Raw genomic sequence first — 22,952 nt, forward strand, 5'->3', positions numbered from 1 at the left:
TCACTTGAGGCTTCTCCCAATTCCACCATGTGTTTGTGCCAAGACGGCCTTGCTCAATTAGGGGACCCCAAGGAGACACGACAAACCCCCACTCATGGGACTTGGCGTGTCCTAATCTCTTTCTTCCTCATCCTTTTCTTCTTCTACTTCTTTTTAACTTCTTTTTTTTTTTTACTTGATCACTATTATTATTATTATTATTATTATTAAAATATCCTTTTTCTTTCTTGTTAAAATTTATTTGTTCATAGCAACAAAATAGTTGCCATGGTTTCTAAACTATTTGTTGTTATTAACAATATATTACTTTTTTTTGGTGTGTGTAAAAAAAAAGTATCAAAATACAAACACACTAGACGCGATCCCGCAGCATTATAGATAACTATCTCTCTCTCTCTCTTTTGACAAGGCACACGGGCATTAATAGGTTACACAATGGACCGACACCACGTTCAGTCATTGAAACAAAAAAAAAAACTCAATTGTGTGTGTGTGTATGTTTGAGCACAGAATTGAAGAAATCAAAAATGAATGAAAGGATGTATTATATTTTTTTTTGTTTTTACTCGTTCATATATGTATTTATATATATATATTTGTATATATAAGAGGCTCAAAAGAGAGCATGTACGGCGGTGGGGTAAAAAGGAAGAAGAAGAAAAGGGGTGAGAGGATAATAATAATAAAAAAAAGGGGGGGTAGAGAAGGAAGAAATGGGGTGGGGGAGTGGGGAACATAGACACAAGAAAAAAAAATAGGCCGAATAGGAAGAAGAAAAGATTAAAGGACGCTGACTTACTACGTGGGTACAAAATAAGATATAGAAGAAAAAATAAAAAGAAGGCAAGGTTGTCGGATTTCATAAAAAAAAATGATAAAATGAAATGAAATGAAATTAAAATAAAAAAGAAAAAGGACAACCTTGACCTTCAAAAAAATGAGGAGGAAGAGGAAGAAGGGGGGGGGGGGGGGGATTTTTTTTTTGAGGCAATTATCATTGCGACAGAGAAATGACTATCTACGAAGCGAGGTGACTCGGAATGCATCAAAGGAACTATGACAAAAAGAAGAAGATACTTACTTATGGGGCTTGAAAAAAAAAGGGAAAATGAATATAGAAGAAGAAAGAAGGCGAAAAAAGTAGTTGTAGTGAATGGTAATAGAAAATGAAAAAAAAAGAAGAAGAAGGGGAAGAAAAATGTAGATTGAAAAAAAAAAACAGTAACACCAACAACACCAACAACATAAGAAAGGAATATGGAAGAGAGGGGGCTAGCGGGGGGGTTGAAAAGCAAAGACAAGAAACAATGATTGCTTTTTTACCAAGGAAGTATTAATCAATCAATTCAATTCAATTCAATTGACAAGAAATAACCACAAGGTAAATTCTGATAATCAATCAATCGATCGATCTTTTGATGTGTTGACTGGGCCTTTCTTGATTCGTTGTTGTTGTTGTTGTTGCTTTTGGGTGTCTTTGGCATTGTCACTGTCGTTATCATTGTGGTTTTCGTCTTTCCTTCTTCTTCTTTTGTATTTTTTTACATGCCCATTGGGTACATTCTTTCAAGGGCCTGCTTCTGTAAAAATGAGTCTTGAAACCTAATGATTACACAGCAAAAAGAAGAAGAAAAAAACGTTTGTTTAACCAACCAAAAATTGTTGTGTTTTTTTTTGCCTATCAAAAATATACACATAAAAATAATAATAGTAATGATTTACTTTCTCAGATTTTCGTTGTCTTTTGCAAGTTTGTCAAGTGAAGTAAGTAACCCGGATTGTGTCTTTTTGAGATGCTGGAGATGTTGTACAGCTATTGTATAGAGAGAAAGAGAAAGAGAAAAATAAAAGAAAGAAATGTTAGAGTAAATCAATGAATAAGTAAGTAAACGAATGAATGAATATAGCAATATTTACTTTTTTGTAATTATAAAAGAAAGATGTACACTTACTACGATGCAAGAGAGCGGCCTTGCTCATCTTCTTTGTTAAACAACCAGGCAAATGCTGACGAAGCTGGTCAAAGCCATCTTTGATCTGGGCACGACGCTTCTGTTCAGACTGAATGTGGACCTGACGGCGGACCTCGGCCGCATCCATATCATCTTCAGCTTCCGACGAATTATCATCCTCATCGTTGGACTTGGTTTGTCTCTTTCGTTTCCGATTCTGAGAAGACCCATTCTCATAAGCCTCCTTTGAGTATTGATGGAACTCGGGTAAGAATGATTCTGGCAAGCGGTTAACCTGAGCAATCTTTTCATTGAGAATAGACGAAGACGAAGATGACGATGAAGTGGAAGTGGAAGTGGAAGTGGAGGTAGAAGTAGAAGTAGAAGTAGAGGTGGAGGGCATGAGAGGGGAAGGTGCAACAGTCGTAGTGGTAATAGGTGAACTGGAAAACAATGAAGGTGTTGTCAGGGGAGGTGAAAGACGAGAACAGGCCGATTCGGGACTAGAGGGTTGCTGTTGAGAGAGAGTCTGAGAATACACGTCAAAGGTGACAGGGGGCATTAACGATTGCTGTTGGTAATGGTGAGAGATGATGGGCACAGAGCTCATGATCGTTCCATCGTTTACATAACCATAGCCTATTTAGAATGTAAGTCTATAGGCAATTATATATTTTCTACTTATTTTTTTTCTCCTAGATTGTAAGGGCAGTATATATAAAATAAAATAAAATAAAATAAAATAAGAAATCTTACCAGCAGGGTACAATTGATCATCATAGACCATCTTGGGTCCATGAGTGAAGCTTGAGGACATCATGTAATCATCAAAGCCGAGTTCGGATTCCAAAGTATTCATAGTTATTATTATTATTATTATTATTATTTTTATATATATATATTGAAAAAATAAATAAATAAATTTAAAATATATAGAAAAGGGATATTTGGTTATTTGAAGGGCTAGGTATTGCGAAGAAAGGTTTATTCCTTTGTGGAACAAGGTTGTTTGAAGGGAAAAAGAGCGAAGAGGTTTGTTTAAGAGAATGTGTGGGGGAAGAGTATCCTGAAAGGAAAGGACTGTAGGCGCGATAAAAGGAAGAGGAAGAGAATAAAGAAGAAGAAGAATACCAAAAAGATTAGAAAAAAAATAGGTGATATATACATTGAACCAGTGAATGATGTAGTACAGAACAAATACACCCCTTTTTACACTTATAATACGTTGAATTTTGACTTTATTTTACTTTACTTTATTATTATTTTTCTTCTTTTCTTGATAGTCTTGTTGCCTTTACGGTTGGGACCAGTTTTCTATCCAAACGACCAACCAAATTTACACTATATAGCCTATAGAAAGGACCAAAGGAAAGAGAACCGATAAGGCTGTTTTCTAATGACATACATCTTTAAAAAGACCCAATAAATGTATACTTTTATTCAGAAAATGTAAAGTCAATCAAGGCACAAAACACTCTTTAGATATAATCTAATATTTTGTGTATCTGTTTTTCTCTTCACTCCTTAGAAATCATTTTTTTCTTCTTCTTTCGGGCAGATCCTTTATTGTCTTGGTTTGTGCTTTGATTGGTAGCGTTGAGTGTTGTCTTTTCTTCTTTTTTTTTACACATTGACCTTTGGTGTCCTAACCGTTGTACGAGTGTAACAGACGTCTAGTTAATTGGTTTCTTTTATAAATACACATAAAAAAAGTCTGTGTTGGTTACTTGATTCCCCGTTTACAAATCCAGCCAAATAAAGCAGAAATCAAGAATACAAAAAGTTAATCTATTAAATAGAAACAATAATATGAAAGAAGCATATCTACTGTATACTACAGTCTATGTATAAATATGTGTATATATATTGTATAGCTATAAATTATCTTGCTTAAGGCAAAAAAAGGAGAGGGAGTGAGAGGAGGAGGAGGAGGAGGAAAAGAAGAAGATATGTTATGCTTATAATGATCATATATAATGGTTCTCTGGTCTTATATTTATTTATTTATTTATTTATTATTTAAGAATATTAAAAAAAATCTTTACAAAGTGTAGCTTGACCAAAGCACAACCTGGCCTTATAAGTCTTGAACGAGTTACTTGAAAGCATATAATATATACAAATCTCATAATAAAATAGATCAAAAAGTTAAAGAAGAATAAGATCATAAAACCTCGACATTTGCCAAGTATTTTATATATGTATTTGGTGTTGGATTTGAAGGCTGTGCTGGTAATTCTGTTGTAGTTCAAACTCTTATTTTACCAACAGTTGCGTCTATACAACTTTAACAAACCTCTTTATGTATTAACTCCTTTTTATCGCCCCCTTTTCTCTCTCTCTCTCTTTTGACTTAGAGTGAATGAAAGGAGGCGTGGCTAAATTATAATGCTTAATACAAATTCTTAAGATGATTTAAAGTATTGAATACAATTTCTACTTTTTTTCTTAACCAGCACGTCTCTCCCTTCCCCTTAATCTATATGACTTTACCTCTCCATTAGCCTTTCTATTTCTTCAATCTTCCTTCTTTCTTTCTCTTATTTATTTATCTAAGCATCTTGCCCCTGCATTTGTATTTGACTCTTACATTGCATTACGCATATATTTCTTTTAATTTTTTATATATATTTTTATTCTTGATTTATTATTATAAATATAAATGTGTATATATATAGAAGCAATCATTGCAAAAGAGCTACAGGCACAGATAATGTGCCTCAAGGGTGTTTAATACATCGGTTCAATAAAATGGTAAAAAGAAAGGAACAAGAAGAAAGAAAAGAGGAAGAAGAAGAGGAAGAAGAGGAAGAAGATCATCATCACTGCAAATAATCGTCGGTGTCTCCTTAAATATCTCGCTTTCCTTTGCCACAAGGTTTCTTGATTGTAAAGAGCGGCGAGATGGCGTTTGTGGCATTTCCACTTTCTGTGCCTGGGTTGAAACTCAACTGATAGGTCTTATCCTCTGGTAGCTCATCCCATACTTTGAACTTGTAAACCGTATGTCCTTCAAAAGCAGTGTCTTTAACAACGTACCCCAGGTTCTTGGGCAGAAATCCACCGTTGTTTGACAAGTGAACACTTCCAGTGCTTGCATAACCCTTGGCAAGCTTGATTTCTACTGTCGATCCTTTATAATACGATGCAATATATATTTAAACTGTGTGAGATGACCATTTTTTTTAAGAATTTTTTTTAATACTTAATTTTTTTATGTTTTATTACCTGTCTCCCAGACTGTGAAACGTCCTGGTTCGATAAAGTGGGTTGCAGAACAAAGACTAACGAAAGTCAGGACAAGGCCGGTCAATGTGTTAAAATGCATCCTTTATTTTATTTTAATAAGAAGAATAGTAATATGAAAGAGGGTGTATATATGGAATTTATACGATTTATGAAAGACAGGAAACAAAGACAGAATTAAGACTGGAATCATATTTATACTCTTTGGATTATATACTTGCATGTGTATATCTGTACATGCACACAAAGATATATTTGTATCTATATCCTGCTATTGCCTATTTGTTTAAGTGAGAAGATTGGCGTGCATTAGCTGAACATTTATAAATACATGTGTATGTATAGGCATGTATTTATATCTAAACAAATAGCACACCGCCATTGAGGCTGATGCTTTGTTTGGCCACCAAATTAAAAGCATTACGTTTTATATGTATATCGTCTATAAATAATTTATCTTTCTTTTCCTCTTTCTTTTTAGTCGAATCAAAAGTAGTATGTTAGCAAAGTATAATGAGCTCACGCTACAGACTACTCTTCCTCTTACTCTTCTTCTTACTCCTCCCCACACTGTACAAGTCAATTATCACCCTACAAGATTATTACTTGATTACCTAGAAAGCATAGGCAATCTAGACAATCTGAACAACTTAATTTCTTTCTACGGTTTCTGTAGAAAGTAAATCCAAAATTCAAGGGGCTGGTAAAGGATCATTCGTGTACAGAAATCATCATCAAAACCATCCTTAACAACAACAGCAACGAAAACAAAAACAAAAAGCTTTTTTAGAGTAACAAGATCTACAGGCAAACTATTTCGGGTCAACTCAAGGCTTGTGCAATATTTTCAATAGGAACTCTTAGCCACCAAAGTCCTAGTGAGCTCACAAAAATATATTGGAATAATGACAGCCAAACTCTCTGAATATTGAACATTTCTTTTTGTTACTTTAACTTGTACTTGTAAGATATATATATATCCAATACACCTTTGGCATGGTACACTATTTGTAAGTTCATCTTCAGACACTTGTGATATCCCTCTTTTACATACAAAAATGCACAAAAAAAAGGTTGACTAAATAAACCAAGTATTCCAAGCTACAGTCTTTGTTTGTTTGTTTGTGAGAAAATAACTGAATTTGATAGATACAATCTTCGAGAACCTATAAATCATAATTACCTAAAATTTAGCAAAGATATTAATACATATATTTAAAGCTAAATAAATTACAGCATTATCATCACATCTGAAACATACTTTTATACTATAGAAAATAAAAGAGATAAGCCTCATAAAAATATAAAGAAAAGAAATGAAAAAAAAAATTGGCGCAGAAACATACTTTTTATGCAGCCTGTCGACTTTGAGATTGCATCTTGATACAGTAGAAGACAGAAACACATACACACACAAAGAAAAAGGCTACGATCAAATATCAATAAAAGTTACCAGAATATCCCTCAAAGAAACAAAAGAAAGTAAAATAAAAAAAAGGGCCAAATTGAATATAATTTTATAGGATTTGTTTGGTGTGGCGACATTTGAAGCCTAAAAAATCATTTCACGATTCTAAAGAACTTTAGAGTGTGTATTTATTTATATATATGTGTGATTTGGATATATTTCAAATATTATACTGAATAGACATATAGTGAGCCATGCAAACAAAGATAAAAATATACTATATGTGATCAAATCTTAAATGATTATATGTATCTCTGGTGGCTGTGATTCTTATAGATCGGTAAAATACAAATCATAATTTATGCATGTAGTAGCAACACAAACAAGGGATTTATTATAGAACAGCTAAAGATGTCTATGCTTGATGTACAAGATGCGCCAAGCTTCTTCTTCTTTTTTAACTTACTCAGCCGGGTAATGGTTCCATGTTCTGGAGAGGTCCTTTTCTTTTCTTTCCTTCTCTATTTCTATTTATGTCAGTCCAAATTCAATATATCAAAAAAAAGAAGGTCTTTATGTGAATATTATATTTGCAAGCCTAATATCTTGGATTATAAGTATGTCCAGATCTGGCCTTCCAATACTCTCTCTTTTTCTCTTTTTCTCTCTTTCTCTCTTGCTTAATGCTGCCTACCCTTGGTTTATATTTCTTTCTCACTCCTATTACTCACTCACTCACTCACTCATATACGCAGTAACGCATTTATTCCAATTTAATCTAGTATATAAGAATAGTCTTGATCTGTTTCCGAGAAATAAGTGAAAAATAAATATTGGCATAAAAAGACTTACAATTGTGCTGATACAAAATCACATATTAAGCAGAAACGTACACAGATACGCACCTTATGTATCAGCCAAGTCAGAGAAAGTAAAATAGAAATAAAAATAGTAGTAATAACAATAACACGCATTTAGAGTTTAATAAAATCTGAAAACAGTATATTACACATAGTGTATATTTTAGTGCCAGTATCAATTTGCTTAGCGTTTTGGATACCTAAAATAAAAATAAAATAAAAACATATTGAATTTTATTATAAGTATTATTCAGTACAAGCATTTTTTACAACAACATACTCTGTAGAAAAAGGAGACCTTGAGAATATTATACAAGTTTATTTATTAATGAATTTTCCCCCTTTGTTTGTTTGTAAACGAAAAGGAAAAGGAATAGTTAAAGAAGTATATAGTCTTTACATTTGACGTTTCTGTCTGTCTGTCTTTTTTTTTAAAGAAAAAACATACGCTCAAAAGAAAGCACAAAAAGAGGTTATTTAAAAGTAGACCTCAATAGCCTGATCGACGGAAGTTTCTGACGGACAGTAAGGACATTTAAAGCGTGTTGCATTTCTGTCATAATTGCTGGTGAGCAGAATGTACCAAGTTGTAAAGCCAAGCACCAAAGAATAACCCGTCGCATCACATCACATCACATCACATCACATTACAGTACAGTAAAGCGCAGTACAGCACACACCGCTATTTTCACTATATATATATATATATTCTTTTGTATCTTACCTTCCATAACGGCTACTTCGACTGAGACGCGCCAAACTCTCTTTACAAATTACGTGGCCACAAGGCATCATCATTGGTGGATTTTCATCTGTTGCCTGTTCCTTACTCACCGGACAAGCAAATACAGAGTGGAATCTAAGCTCCTCTTCTAGCGGGATTTCAACAGCTAGTTCGTCTTGCTGACTCCAACCTGTCTTGCGAGCGCTCATGATCTTATATAGTTTGAGAATAATGGGTAAAGCTGTAGTGCCAACCAAAGCACTTTTATAAATTTATGATTTTGAATTTTAGCATCCAAAACATTTGATAATTAAAAGGTTTCTTTTATAACACATTCAAAAAAATATAAATATAAAATAAAGCTTACCTTGCAAATAGAGGACTTTCGGCACTCATGTTTAATAACGAACAGAAATCATGTTGGAATTCTTGGCGAATATCCACCCACAGTGTGGGAGATAAGAGATCAACGTATTTTGATTCACTGATTGACGATTGAATAATACCAGTCATCAAACGTTTAATTTCTAAGATACAGCAAATGAATGAAATATCTCCTAAAGTACACAAGAATTGTGTACAATATATATGTAAATATATTTTATCTATCTATATACCTGGTAAATGCTTATCTCCAAATGGTGCAAAGTGTGCTCGAGTGTATTGAATGGCCTCAAGTGTGCTTCTTTCCTGCTTTAGTTGTAAGATGCGAAGACGATGAAGATTGAATTCAAGACTACTACAATCTTTTGCAAGGGCTTCACGGTTTGCAGAAGCCCATCTAATGTAAAATAACAACAACAACAACAACAACAATAATAATAATAATATAATGTTATTACCAACAAAAAAAATCGATTAACAATGCTGGTTACATTCTTGGCAATTTTCTCCCTCCCTCCCTCCCCCCCTCTCTTATTTTATTTTATATATGAGGGTAATAAGAATATTAATACTTACTCAATAGCACTATCAAGATGGTGAGCTTCCAATTCTTTTAGAATGGCATACATTCGATGAAACTCTTTTTTAAGATGCTCTGTCATAGCATAAAGTGTGTTGTCCTGCTGAATGCCAGCTTCTTTCATGTAGGCGTCGCACAGGTCAAATTGACCTTGACGAATAAAATGCATTGCCAATGCGCGGCCCACCAAATGCTCTTTGCCCGAAAATGCCTCTGGATGATAAATGACAGACAGGTCTTGTTTGAATTTCTACACCACAACATGTACAGACCATTCACACATATATACACATATACACCAAAGTTTTTTTTTTCACCCCAGCAAGAAAAGAAATAAAAAAAGAGCCCACAACGACAAGTACAAATGATCCTGTGAGTAAAGACAATACTAAAAACCAATATATGTATATACAATTCATCAAACATAACAGCTATTATTTACACGTTCAATATCCTTTCCAAACTTGGACAATGCTGACTGGAACTCCTTTTGTTGACGTCCAAATTGTAACTTCTTTGCTTTGGCTTTGAGGAGCTGCATAGTCTGCAAGTTCTGTGCTTCGTCTGATCATATAAGTGCTTGACCTGCGGGGGTACTGATACAAATACCTGTGCCAATCGAGTCTTTTGTATTTTTTAAGAGAGTTTTAAAACCCTCAAGCTTTGCTAACATGTCGTCATGCATTGTCTGCTGGCGATTGCCAAGGTCATCGCATTCTGTCACAAGTCCATCCATGATTCGATTAAAGAAGAAGATATATATAAAAAAAAAAGAAAAGAATAAGTGAAGGGAAAAAGAAAAAGTGAGCGGAAGAAGAATACGACGGGGTTATAATGAATGGAGTTGCTTGAGTGACGTGTTTTAGTCGTCTTTGAAGAAAGGTCCCTCCTCCACCACCACCACCTCCTCACTGCGGCAACTTGTCTTTGCGCTTTCCTTGATTTGTAGCTGTTCATTGCCATTATTATTCTAGTTATCTTTATATACATACATATATATAATTTACAGCACACACACCATCCATACATACATATACACGCAAGGAATCTAACGAACACGACAAGTAATAGAGATTACTAGAATTTCTCTTGCAAGTAAGAAGAAAACTTGTTTTGCAATTGTTGTCGACATCCTGCTGACATTCTTTACGCGGCCTTTTTTTTTTCTTTTTCTTCTTTTTTTATTCTTCTTCTTTTACCTTATTTTTTATATATATACATATATATTTTGGTAACCCATAGTCCTAAGATCATGAAAATCAAGAAGACGCCCTCAAAGAAGCTCGCTCCTCTGGTAAGAAACTCTTACGCCTTCAACACAAAATCAGTCGCTCATCGTTTTCGAATTAGCCGCCTCTATTGCGTTCGACGATTAAACAGCTTGAAGAGGGACCTGAAGATCAGATTCCTAATCAAGCTAATACTGTTCTTCATTGGACCTTTCCACGCGGTGATTTATTTCACTGGGTAGCTGTCTTGGATAGATTCGATAGTATTCTGAGTCGTGTCTGCAAAGAATATGATATTGAAGGCAAGATCCAGTCCCGGGACTTTGACGCACCCACCAAAAAATTGGTGTTAGCCATCACCAACTTGTCTCGAGTATTGTTTGAAAATTGCACAAATCGCAATATCTACAATTCTTACGATGTGAGTCTTGTGTCTTTAACGTACAAATTTTGATAAGCTCTATATTACAACGGATTCACGAGGGATTTTTTTCTTTACTTTATTTTTTACGACAAAAGAAAAGAAAAGAAAAGAAAAAGACCAGAAACTGATAACCTTTTCATTGTTATTATTATGGATTAAAAGGAAATGTGCAATCTTCTCAATACGTTTGACCTTGATGTAACAGAGGCCGTTCTGCGGTTTATCTTACGCCCCGCTCAGCGTGTGAACAACCCGCGGGCTATTAGATCCAACTTCAACCCGCCGCACGAGCATATATCATTTATGGTGCCAGCCTGGGGCTCGTGTAAGAACATCGTGCAGTGCTGCAGGGATGATATGGAGATAACCGACGATATGACGGTTGTGAAGATGAAGTTCTATCGCTTCTCAGACGACCAAAACAAGGCACCTGTTGAGAACAACGGGACAGAGGAAGGTGTTCAGTTGGTGAAGTTGGATGTGTCTGGCGACACAAGAAGCTGTACAGATATCTACAACGACTTTGTCAAAACACACACAATGTCAAGGGATGACAAACTTACCCTGGCCAATGGAATCCGTATCGCAAAATATATCACAAACCCTACCTCTCGACGACAGCTAGTAGTTATTCGTTTGCTGGCATTGGCCATTATGGGTAAAGATATATTGTCTTGGTTTGAATCTGTGACAAAAAAAAGAATGCTAAACAATTTTGTAGGCCATACTGTATCTGAGACAGGAGCACACACACGCGTGTTCCAGTACGATCCGCAACTCATCACAAGCATAGTCGAATTACTTCAGCCTGAAAAGGCCATGCCAGTGGTAAGATATAGATAAATACATACATATAGATAAATAGATAAATAGATATATTATATTATATGACCTATTTGTACAAAGCAGGAAAAAAAAAGGGGTCATAGTGCTGAGTTTATCTGCTGTTATAGGAGGTACAGACATGCGCCCTGTATGCCCTAGAGGCATTGGCCAGATACCGGGGCAAGCTCCCGGAGATGCTGGCTGCCGTCAATGCCTCTGCGAATCATGGTGTTTTAATGCAGATGTTACGGAAAATCAATACTCCCGAAATAGAACATGGTAAGGGCACTTATTAAATATAAAAGTCTTTAAGTCCTAATAATCTAACCCGGAAACAACGGCAGTCTATCCAACAGAGTTCTCAGAGGCACTGTTTGCCTTTGTGTCGCATCTTTTACAAACCCAGACAGGCGGCCCAATGCTCATGTCTGCGGGAATCATCCCGACTCTGCTGCATGTGGTGGAGAATCAAGATCCTTCCATTCAAATCAAGGTAAATATATCAACCTGAAAAGAATTTATCAAAGCCAATAAAAAAAAGGAATTACAATACTAATGATAATAATGATATATACTTTCTTAAAAAAAATTAACACCTTTTACAGAGTGTTACCAAAGTAGTAGGTCTTCTGGATACCATTGTTACTTCCCTCGTCACTTCTTTTACTGTCTTTTGCGCTGCCAATGGGCTTGATGTGCTTTTGGCGCGCACCAAAACCGAGGTGGAATACTGCATCAAGCACGCTGACACCCAGCCCATGCAGGGTGTTGTGTCTACATCTGCAACAGAATCATCCACATCAACGACATCAACAGCAACAACAACCACAGCAACAACCACAACAACCACAACAACCACAACCACAGACGATAATGAAGCCCCTGTAGGCGCACTAGCGCCTTATCATCGTCTGTCAGCTGTCAAGGCTATGTTAAAATTCTTGCTGCGAATGATGGAGTCGTCTGGAACAGCCGATGGACTACGGAATCTTATCGATTCTTCTGTACCGACAACCCTGCTAGAGATCATAGAAAATCCTAAAGTATTCGGCAATAGCGTGTTCGCCCTTGCTATCAATGTTCACACAACCCTCATTCACAACGAACCCACATCGTTGCCTATTCTCCAAGAAGCCAATCTCCCTCAAGCATTCCTCAAAACAATCACAAAGTATGAAAATCCAAACAGCGAGGTGCTAATTGCAGCTGTCAATGCATTCGGAGCTCTCTGTCTTAATGAAAAGGGTCTTGAGATGTTTAATGAGGCAAATCCATTGCCACACTTCTTTGATCTCATTACACGTCCAGATTATGTTCGCAATCCTCTAGAAATTGATCATGCAACATCACTTGGTAGTCACATGGATGAGCTTGTCCGCCATCATCCTTCACTCAAGCCAGAAGTTTTCAAATGTGTCCTCCGACTAATGACCAAAGTTCAAGAAATCGGCAAAAGTCCATTGGGCAAACCAAGTGATAACAGCCATCAACTCCAGCTCATTACAGACACAATGGATACTGGAGACAAAAAATCTGACAATAACGGAGCCGTGGAAAAATCAGGGCAAGCCTCGACTCAAGTGCAAGCACCAAAGCAGGAGGAAGAGCAAAAGAAGGAAGAAAAATCAGAGTGCATGCTTGTACTGTTTATTGATCTCATCTCACGTGTAAGTACAAAAAAAAGGTCAATTTGGTGTTGTTTTTTTCTTGTTAGTTTGAATTTTAGAGGGTTAAATTCAGGGTTACATTAATACTTACATGCGTGCGTGCGTTTGTGTATGTATGTATGTTTAGTTCCTGGAAGGACTTTTCCAGAATCAGACCAATATCCGTGGATTAATCAAAGATAACTGCACCGAGCAACTGCTTGAATACTACTTTTTACCTATGCTTCCTGCCGATTTCTCTATTACAATTGCATCAGATTCTCTGTCATATCTGTTCAGAATGATTAGCGAAATTAACCCTGTGCCTACAGCTCTTCTCATCGCCTCAAAGGTTAGAAAGGCAGCTGAATTTATTATGAAAGAAGAAGAACCAGCAAGGGAGAGTCTGATGCGCCCCTATGTCGAAATAAGAGGTACGATGCATAAATAAGCAAGCTGTAAAAAAAATCAGTTGAATGGCTTTATTAATTCAAATACATTTCTATTTGTTTTGCTTTAGAAAATGAAACTGCCAAAATTAACCGTGGAAATGAGCTTTTACACAATCTCATTGTGTTACACGGCACAGCCTCCCTTCTTTCCAACACATGCTGCTCATCAATCCTTAGTCACGGAAAGAACGGCGCTGCTCTTTTGGCAGAAGTACTCGAGGTTCCTGGAAAAAACAACCTCATTACACTCTTGGGTCAATTATACCGAACCATGGTGTGGGAGACTGTTTTATTCAAGGAATCTTTGCCCAAGGCATGGTACCTCTCCAAACCCATAAAGAAGCCAGCCGGAAGAATCGACAATTCTCTCGGAATACACGGGTTTGATCTAATACTTGATGAAATCATCTCATCAGAAAATTCTTCGGATTCTGCGGACAAGGGAGATACGTTGGATCCTACAGACCCACGAATGTTGAATGTCAAACGCCTCAAGCTTTTATTGAGCGATATTTCGCAGTCCTTCTTGCCAGTTGTGCATGGATTGATCAAGGTCTCCGTCACACGCCGTGCAATGGATGCTAACCAAAAGACCATGGCCTTTAAGTTAGCTGACCTTGTAGCTCAATTGCTTAAAGATAATATCACCTGGGCTAATGCTATGACAGCCGAAACTGGCTCTCTCGCTTGTAAATATGATTACCTCACTTCCGTCTACGCAACCACTTCCCTTCTTCTCTTGGATGAACGCTCTCAGACATTCCTCCAGACTCATCTGGCAATTGCATTCGACCGCCAGGGAGGCACAGAATTACTCTGCAGTGATCTTGAAAATATTTGGCAAACTGCTATAGTGCTTTATGCTATACCTGATGATTCACGCACAGACGCGCAAAAGGACCTCCTGATCCGTATAGAGTGTACTATTGAGACACTCCTCACAGCACTACTTAACCTCAGCTCACCAAAACTACTTCACGATTCCCCATATACTCCCTCTATAACTTCCAAAGAAAAGGACCGTGGTGCACCAGATTATTTTGACCCCCATGAATGGATCACTGCAGTCCAACTCAAGATATCTTCAGTTGCCCGTCTCCTTGACAGCCCCCAACTTCACAAGTTCTCTAAACCAGTTCTTCGCGTTCTCCTCAAACTTGTTACTCAAATGATGAAGGGAGAGGGAGAGGTCAATACCCGGGCTGCTACCCCTAATCCCGTGTCCACAACATCATTTTTTAACTCTCCATTTGGCCTTCTTCGCCCACCTACTACTGCAAATGAACAGGGAATCCAGACACTTGTCGACATGGGCTTTGACAGAGCTGTTGCAGAGCATGCCTTGATTCGATGCAACAATCAGGTCTCCCGTGCCGTCGACTACATGTTTAGCCATCCCACTCAGCCATTCGGACCTAGTGGTGCGGCAAACAGCAACAACAACAACAATAATACCACTCGCCCTATTGTAACCGAACCTTCAACTGCACAAGAACTAAGAACAAGTAGAGAAGAGGAAGAAGAAAATCTGAATCAGGGAGAGTCTCCAGAAGTCAGCGACTCCCATGATTTTTCAGATGGATCTCAACATGACAGCGAAAACGAAGACGAAGACAGTGACAATGAAGACCATGATGAGGACGACGAAGACGACGAAGACGAAGAAGAAGATGACGAAGAAGGTGACGATGACGAACTCGATCAGTTTGAGAATGCCCTGACTTCTCTTGCATTCGACACTCTCCGTTCGCCCGACCAACGATCTTCATCTATGGAAGAAGACACTGTACCCGACAGCGCCGCCGCCGAGCGAAAAGCAAAACAAAAAGAAGAAGCCCTCGAGAATTCGCGCCTGCTCAAAGAGGCTCGTGAGAAATTGACTGATACGATTCCTGAGATTATGCTTGCCTTTGCAGATATGCGCGGTGATCTAGTTTTTGAAATTCGCGATTTACTTGTTGTTTTGTGCAAGAACGACACCAAACAAGATATCCAGATCCGTATCTTGGGGCTTTTGGTCGAAAGCATCGTCAGTGCCAAAGAAGATTTGGCTAAGAAAGAGGCAAAAGCAGCAGCAGCAGGACCAGTAACAAAGAAGGCTTTGTCACCAGTTGTTAGCGCGAATGTCAAAGACACCCCAACAGATACAAAGAGCTCTAAAGAGAAGGAGGGTGAAAACGAGGAAGAAGAGCTTGAGGCAGCTATATTGGGCCGTCGATTAAGACTACTGGCCCTGATACTTAAGGAGCAGCCTATTCAGTCCGTCTTGCCGAAAATCCCTTCGCGCCTGCCTTTCATGCTTTCGATGGTCGATGCGGCTAGTAAGACACCCGTGGACGAACCTCTTCCCAAATGGCTTTCTGCAGTCCTACTTGTACTTGAAATATTTGTATCCCAGGCTGATGAACCCAAGTCTGTTGAACTGAAGAAGTTTAAGGAATCCTCTGAAGATGAGACAATGGAAAGCCCTGCCAAACCCAAGGATGTAATCGCCATATCAGATGAAGAACGCACCTTATTGATGAGTGCCTGTGTTGGTTTGTTGAAGAAGGCAGATATTAAGCGAGATGATATGTACGCAATTTTGCGTGTGATTGTTCGTTTGACAAAGTACAACAAGTCTGCACTTTCATTTGTTGAAATGGGTGGTCTTCCACTTTTGTTCGCAAAGCCACGCACTAGCTTGGATGGATTCCAAGGACAACAAGCTTTTATCATTCTCATCTTGCGTCACATTATTGAGAATAGAGCTGTGTTGGAGAAGACCATGGAAGATATTATCACCGTTTGGTTCACTATCCCTCGCCCTAGAAACATGGATATAAATGGGTTTATTCGCAACAATGGACATGCCGCGTTACGTGAACCTGAAGTATTCTTGGATGTTGCCAAGCGTATCTGCCGATTGGCACGCTACGATGAATCTGACACCAATCGTCAAATAAAGCTAATCACCAAAGAACAACCTGCGGAAGGGACAACCTCTGAAACAAAAGAAGATTCTTCTGAGAAAACGAAGGAGTTAACAGCGTCATCAAGCTCTTCTGCCGCTGCCGCTTTAGCTTCCGAGGCTATGAAGCATGGTATTAAATCAGGCTCGTCCGAGCTAGTTATTTATCACTTGCTAAATGAGCTATTAATTGTTCGATCCCAAGAAACCCCTAAGCCTTCTGCCGACTCGATAAAGGAGGGAGAGCATGCCGAAGCAGCTGCAAACTCCCCAGAGATTCTAAAGTACGCCTACACCGGTTTTATTCTTCAGTGCTTGGTCGAGCTCGTATCATCGTATTCTTCGTGCAAGTATGATATCTACCAGTTCAGTCGTCAGCGCAACACCAAGGATTCTAACAACGTCTCACGTCCCCGCCATTTCCTTCTCAACATGTTGATTAATGACTTTTTGCCATGTGGAATGAATTCTGCTGCAACTGATGAAGCTAACCGTCAGCGTGGTCTGTCAATGTGGACTGCGTCTGTACTGGTAGCAATGTGTTATGATGCACCTCCTAACTCGGAGACAAATGCAGCTACTAAAAACGAATTGGTCCAAGTCCGCAAGTATGTGCTTGAAGGTGTGATTCGATCCATGAAGGACGCCGTAGCATCCAATGACAGTTTCAGCGTCAAGCACAGCAAGTATCTTGGCTTAGCCGATCTGTGCCACCGTATCCTAAATGCACGCCCAAATGCTGGTGGAGCTGCCCATCGTACTAAAGAAGACACTGTCTCTGATATTGCCAAGATCATGTTGGACAAGAACTATGTGTCAGTATTGACAAGCACAATAAGTGATGTAGATGTCAACCATCCACACGCCAAGAATGTTCTGAGTGCTTTGCTTCGTCCTCTAGAACAGCTCACCAAGCTTGCCATCAAGATTGAACGTGCATCGGAACAAACCAAAGAAGACGAGAAGAAAAACCAACAGCCTTTTGTTCCCCCGAGTGTTGATGGAGAAGGTGATGAACCTCTTCCAGATCTTTACCGCAACTCATCTTTGGGTATGATTGCTGGAAGTGTTATGGAAGAAGAAGACGCAGATGATTGGGGCACATCTGAAGAAGGCGAAGACAGGTAAACCCCTAATTTCTCTCTCTTGTTTTATAACGTCTTTGTTTACATGTCTTTTATACCACAACAGTTTCGATGAAGATGAATTTGATGAGGATAGTGGAAGTGATTTGTCAGACATGAGTGAAGGGGAAGAGGAAGATGACGAAGTGGATGAAGCCATGGATTCAATGGACTTCCACCAACATTCATATGACTCTGAAATGGACGAAGACGAGGTATGTACCTTTATAATTTCACTTAATCGATTCTTACTGGTCTTGTAGGTTGAAGATGTTGATGACGATGAAGATAATTCCGGGCATGGATCACATTTATCAGATGAAGATGACGGGGATGACGACGTAGATGAAGATGAAGATGGCCGCGAGATGACATGGCATCTTGAAGATATCGAAGATGATCCAGTCATTGTACGCGCTGAAGTTACGATTGATTCCGGCGACGAGTTAGATGGCCACCATCATCGTTACATCCCTGATCCTCTCGGAGAGGTAAGAATGGTGCAGATACTCTTTATATATAAAAACAGATCAACTAAAGGTAGAGCGTTAGGAGGATGATATGGCTACTTTGGATCAGTCTGACTTTGACGATGACGAAGATTCTGATAATCTTGATGAGCCAGAAGGTGAGCTGAGAGATGACATGCTGTTGGATGCAGCAGACCTCGATCTTCCGTTCAATGCTCATGACCTTCCAGATGGTGTATTGATGGAAGATGATGACATTCTTTCACGTCATCCCCGGTCTATCGTCCCTCTTCGACGACACGAAAGAGGTCTCCCTATGGGTAGACGCAGTCTAATGGACGGAGGTAGATTATATATAGATACATATATTATTTAATGTAATCTAAATATGTTTCTTATATATATTAGTAGGAATAGGTTCCAGACCCTTTGCCACTCCCATGGACGGAGGTGCTAACTTGCAAGACGATGTAATTACACACCCTTTATTGGCTAACAACCCACAGGCCTCTACCAGTGAAGGACGCATTGCATCTCGACCCAACACTGTTGGATTTCCTAGTCGCCAACGTGCCCCTCCTTTGACCGGAAACTGGCAAGCGTTTGAAGATATTCTTGGAAATAGTGCGGTACGAATGTTAGAAAATATTCTCAACCGAGCCCCACAAGGAGCTCATAGTGGACCTGTGCGTGTGGATGTACAGGCTGGGCCTGGGGGTATGACACGCAGCTTTGAGTTTGATAACCTTCCCCCACCAAACCCTATATTTGGAAGTACTAGTCGCCGTAGTCATACTGAAGGTGCCAGTCAAGAAAAGGAGGTACTTTCGGCTCTCCATGACTTCCAGCCAATGTCAATTGCCGAGCGCTGGCACCAAGAAGCACGTATGATGTATGGAAATACGATTTCCGAGAAGGCCCTCAAGCTAGTTGAACCTCTTCTAAATGCTCTGATCCCTATTGCTATCGAAGATGAGAAAAAACTCCGAGCAGAAGAAGAAAAGAGACGACAGAAGCAGCGCGAAAAGGAAGAAGAAGAACGTAAGGTCGCAGAAGCAGAAAAGGCTCGTAAAGAAGAGGAGGAGAAGAAAGCACGCGCAGAAGAGGAGGAGGAGGAGAAGAAGCGTGCTGCTGCTGCTGCTGCCGCTGCCGAAGCCGAGGCTACTGCAACTTCTGCTGCTGCTGCTGCTGCTCAACAGAGCACCGCGACTAGCGGGGACAATAATGGTCAAACCCAAACTACAACACAAACTCCAGAAGTTGCTACTCAGGAGACCGAAGAAGCGGCCTCATCAAACCAAACTGAACGCACAACTATTACTATCAATGGTGAATCTGTAGATATTTCCGGAACAGGAATTGATATTGAATTTTTGGAAGCCCTTCCTGACGATTTGCGTGCTGAAGTCGTAAGCCAGCACATACAGAACCGCCAGCCAACCGCTGCCGCACCAGAGCCTGAATCTATTAGCCCCGAGTTCCTTGACGCTCTTCCCCCAGAGATTCGTGATGAGGTTCTGCGCCAGGAGTTGATAGAACGACAAAGACGAACCCGCCAACAACATCAGGAAACGACAGCTACTGCAGATGCGCCCGAACCGGTTATTAGTGGGGTGAGTGAGGATGTGGAAGCTGAAGCTAGTCCTATCCTAAGCAGTGATCCTTCACAGGACATACTCAATACTCTTGGTCTCCGTACACCTCACCTGGGTGAACTAGCCGATTCGGATCTCGACCGACGCAGCTTGTTCCAACGCCACCTTGCTAGACGTGCTGGTAGGTTTACCGAACTTGGTGATACCAACAGCAGTATTTTTGCGCCATCTCAAAAAAAGCCTGCGGTTCACCGGGATGCAGTTCAACTGGTCGATCGTGCCCAGCTGGCTACATTGGCCCGACTATTGTTCTTGCCCCAGACAATTTCCAAAGCTCTCTTGAACCGGCTTTTGTTAAACTTGTGTGAGAACAGTAAGTCCAGAAGTGATCTTTTGTCTCTGTTGGTATGTGTGCTTCACGATGGAAGCAATGATCTTTCGGCTGTCGATCGCAGCTTTGCCCAGCTCTCGGTCCAGAAAAACACAGCTAAGCCAGCCTCAAAGCCCAAGACCATAGTACCACTTCCAATTGAAAGTGAGACCGTTCCAGATCTTATTACTCAGCGATGTCTTGAAGTGTTAATGCATGTCGTGTCATACAATGACCAATCCTTGACTTACTTTTTGACCGAGAACGACTGTCTGGCCGGCCTAAAGCGTACTAACAGCAAAAAGGGTAAAGGAAAGGAGAAGGCCTCTACAGCTGCCCCTGTATCGAGCAAGTATCCACTTCTGGTTCTTATGAGTTTGCTTGACCGCCCTGTGTTTATTAAGAACACTAATCTTATGGAACAATTGATGCATTTACTCGGAACCATGTGCCGTCCTTTCCCTGTTCTTGTCAAGAAATATGTTGAAAAGGTGGAAAACAAACAACTCCAGAACCAAAAGAACCAGACCGGTGGAAACGATGCTGCCGAAGAGAATGAGAGAGCTATTCCAAAACCCCCGACCATTCCCGACAATTATCTCAAGTTAGTTGTTCACGTATTGACTAATGGAGACTGTTCGGGAAAGACTTTCCAATATACACTTGGTGCAATTTCCCATCTTTCCAAGCTTGATGGAGCCCTCCGCACAATCACCAACGAGTTAATATACGATGCTAAACAGTCCGGAAAGCAGGTCTTGAAGGACCTTGTCGAATTACTAGATATTCTTGAGCATGCAATGCCTGGTACTGAAATACAAGGATCAACTCTGTCTCATTTCTCGGCCACATCTGCGGATCAAGCCAAACTTTTGCGTGTATTGAAGACCATTGATTATATGTACTCACCAAAGTCACCGACCCAATCCACTGATAACAAGAACCAAAAGCAAGCTGACAGTGAAGAGGCGCTCAAAAATGAAAAACGTGTTCTTCAGATCTATGAAGAACTTGACTTTTTACCACTTTGGAAGATGCTAGGACGCTGCTTGTCCGTAATTCATGAAAAGGAAGATCTTATCAGTGTTGCAACAGTCTTATTGCCTTTGATAGAATCTTTCTTGGTTGTTTCGAAACATGCTGCTGAAAAGGGTCAGGTGCAACAGACAAACTCTTTAGGAACAAACACTACAATTGTCAACCCTGACTCAGAGTCTCCCGATGATTTCTTTTTCTCGTTCACTGAAGACCACAAGAAGATTCTTAACATTATGGTGCGCAACAACCCCTCCTTGATGAGTGGCTCATTCTCTCTCTTGGTTCGTAACCCGAAGATGCTTGAATTTGACAATAAGCGCAACTACTTTTCCCAGCGTCTGCATAAACGTACTGCTCCTCGCGAGCATTATCCTGCACTTCAACTCAATGTCCGTCGCCAATACGTATTTGAAGATTCCTATCATCAATTGCAAGGCCGCACCGGTGAAGAAATCAAACATGGCAAGCTTAATGTGCGATTCTATGACGAAGAGGGTGTTGATGCTGGTGGTGTCACTAGAGAATGGTTCTCAGTCCTTGCCCGACAGATGTTTGATCCCAACTACGCATTGTTTATCACCTCTGCTGCAGACAAGTTGACCTATCAACCTAATCGTGCTTCATGGGTCAATCCAGACCACTTGAGCTTCTTCAAGTTTGTTGGTCGATTGATCGGTAAAGCCATATACGACGGTCGCCTCCTGGATGCATACTTTACTCGTTCGTTCTACAAACATATCCTTGGCCGCCAGGTGGATTACCGCGATGTGGAGGCAATTGACCCAAGCTACTACAAGAGTCTGGTCTGGATGTTGGAAAACAACATTACTGATGTTGTCGATTTAACATTTAGTATCGATACAGACGACTTTGGTACTGCCAAAACAATTGATCTCAAACCCAATGGTCGTGATATTCCTGTGACTGAACAGAACAAGCACGAATATGTATATTTGGTTACTGAACAGAAGTTGACTACTGCTATTAAAGACCAGATCAATGCATTCCTTCAGGGTTTCCATGATATAATTCCAGCCTCGCTTATTCAGATTTTCAACGAACAAGAACTTGAGTTGCTAATTTCTGGCTTGCCTGACATTGATATCGATGATTGGAGAAACAATACCGATTACGAGACATACAACGTGTCTTCTATTCAAATCCAGTGGTTCTGGCGTGCAGTTCGCAGCTTTGATCAGGAAGAAAGAGCAAAGTTGCTCCAGTTTGCTACTGGTACTTCCAAGGTACCGCTCAAGGGATTTGCTCATTTGCAAGGATCTAGTGGACTTCAGAAGTTCCAAATTCATAAAGACTTTGGTGGTGAGAATCGTCTTCCATCGGCGCACACATGGTAAGCATTTATTATGATTATTATTAATATGTAATGATTTTTATGGGTTACTTATACACATATATATATGTATATATATATTTAGCTTTAACCAAATAGATTTGCCAATGTATACTTCATACGAAAGTCTGCGAGCCAACCTCTTTAAGGCTATCAATGAATGCTCTACAGGATTTGGATTTGTATAGATGGCATCTTTTTTCTTGCGTTACAGTATTATTCTGCTCTGTGTACATAAACCGATATCACCCATTTTTATTTATACCATCGTCTTTAATAATGTGAAATGTTGAAATGGGGAGAGTTGAGGTGCGTTTTTTAAGA

General features: G+C 39.5%; 5 protein-coding genes across 5 annotated transcripts; 2 read left to right on the forward strand and 3 right to left on the reverse strand.

Annotated features, from left to right (window-relative positions):
* Positions 1–1,541: 1,541 nt before the first annotated feature.
* On the reverse strand, positions 1,542–2,963 carry PHYBLDRAFT_185563 (helix-loop-helix DNA-binding domain-containing transcription factor; the record flags this gene model as incomplete). The annotated part of the gene is made up of 4 exons (XM_018439093.1): positions 2,709–2,963; positions 1,953–2,591; positions 1,723–1,813; positions 1,542–1,602 (listed from the first exon to the last, which is right to left on the reverse strand). The coding sequence occupies exons 1-4, from the start codon at positions 2,809–2,811 to the stop codon at positions 1,542–1,544; spliced, it is 894 nt and encodes a 297-aa protein (XP_018295642.1). The 5' UTR covers positions 2,812–2,963.
* A 1,838-nt stretch (positions 2,964–4,801) lies between these two features.
* On the reverse strand, positions 4,802–5,280 carry PHYBLDRAFT_60732 (hypothetical protein; the record flags this gene model as incomplete). The annotated part of the gene is made up of 2 exons (XM_018440687.1): positions 4,802–5,085; positions 5,181–5,280. The coding sequence occupies 2 exons, from the start codon at positions 5,278–5,280 to the stop codon at positions 4,802–4,804; spliced, it is 384 nt and encodes a 127-aa protein (XP_018295643.1).
* A 2,663-nt stretch (positions 5,281–7,943) lies between these two features.
* Positions 7,944–9,695, reverse strand: PHYBLDRAFT_154579 (hypothetical protein; the record flags this gene model as incomplete). Its single annotated transcript, XM_018433340.1, has 6 exons — positions 7,944–8,019; positions 8,191–8,451; positions 8,558–8,717; positions 8,808–8,971; positions 9,151–9,404; positions 9,597–9,695. 6 exons carry the CDS (start codon positions 9,693–9,695, stop codon positions 7,944–7,946), a joined length of 1,014 nt encoding a protein of 337 aa, XP_018295644.1.
* An 812-nt stretch (positions 9,696–10,507) lies between these two features.
* PHYBLDRAFT_108846 (hypothetical protein) lies at positions 10,508–11,928 on the forward strand (the record flags this gene model as incomplete). The annotated part of the gene is made up of 5 exons (XM_018428072.1): positions 10,508–10,804; positions 10,970–11,289; positions 11,356–11,465; positions 11,529–11,635; positions 11,761–11,928. Coding segments are annotated over 5 exons (1,002 nt in total), but the record flags the coding sequence as incomplete, so codon positions are not given.
* A 7,740-nt stretch (positions 11,929–19,668) lies between these two features.
* On the forward strand, positions 19,669–22,816 carry PHYBLDRAFT_108316 (hypothetical protein; the record flags this gene model as incomplete). The annotated part of the gene is made up of 3 exons (XM_018428041.1): positions 19,669–19,882; positions 19,994–22,628; positions 22,714–22,816. Coding segments are annotated over 3 exons (2,952 nt in total), but the record flags the coding sequence as incomplete, so codon positions are not given.
* Positions 22,817–22,952: the final 136 nt, after the last annotated feature.

The sequence above is a fragment of the Phycomyces blakesleeanus genome, assembly GCF_001638985.1.
Source record: "Phycomyces blakesleeanus NRRL 1555(-) unplaced genomic scaffold PHYBLscaffold_4, whole genome shotgun sequence".
Lineage (NCBI taxonomy): Eukaryota > Fungi > Mucoromycota > Mucoromycetes > Mucorales > Phycomycetaceae > Phycomyces > Phycomyces blakesleeanus.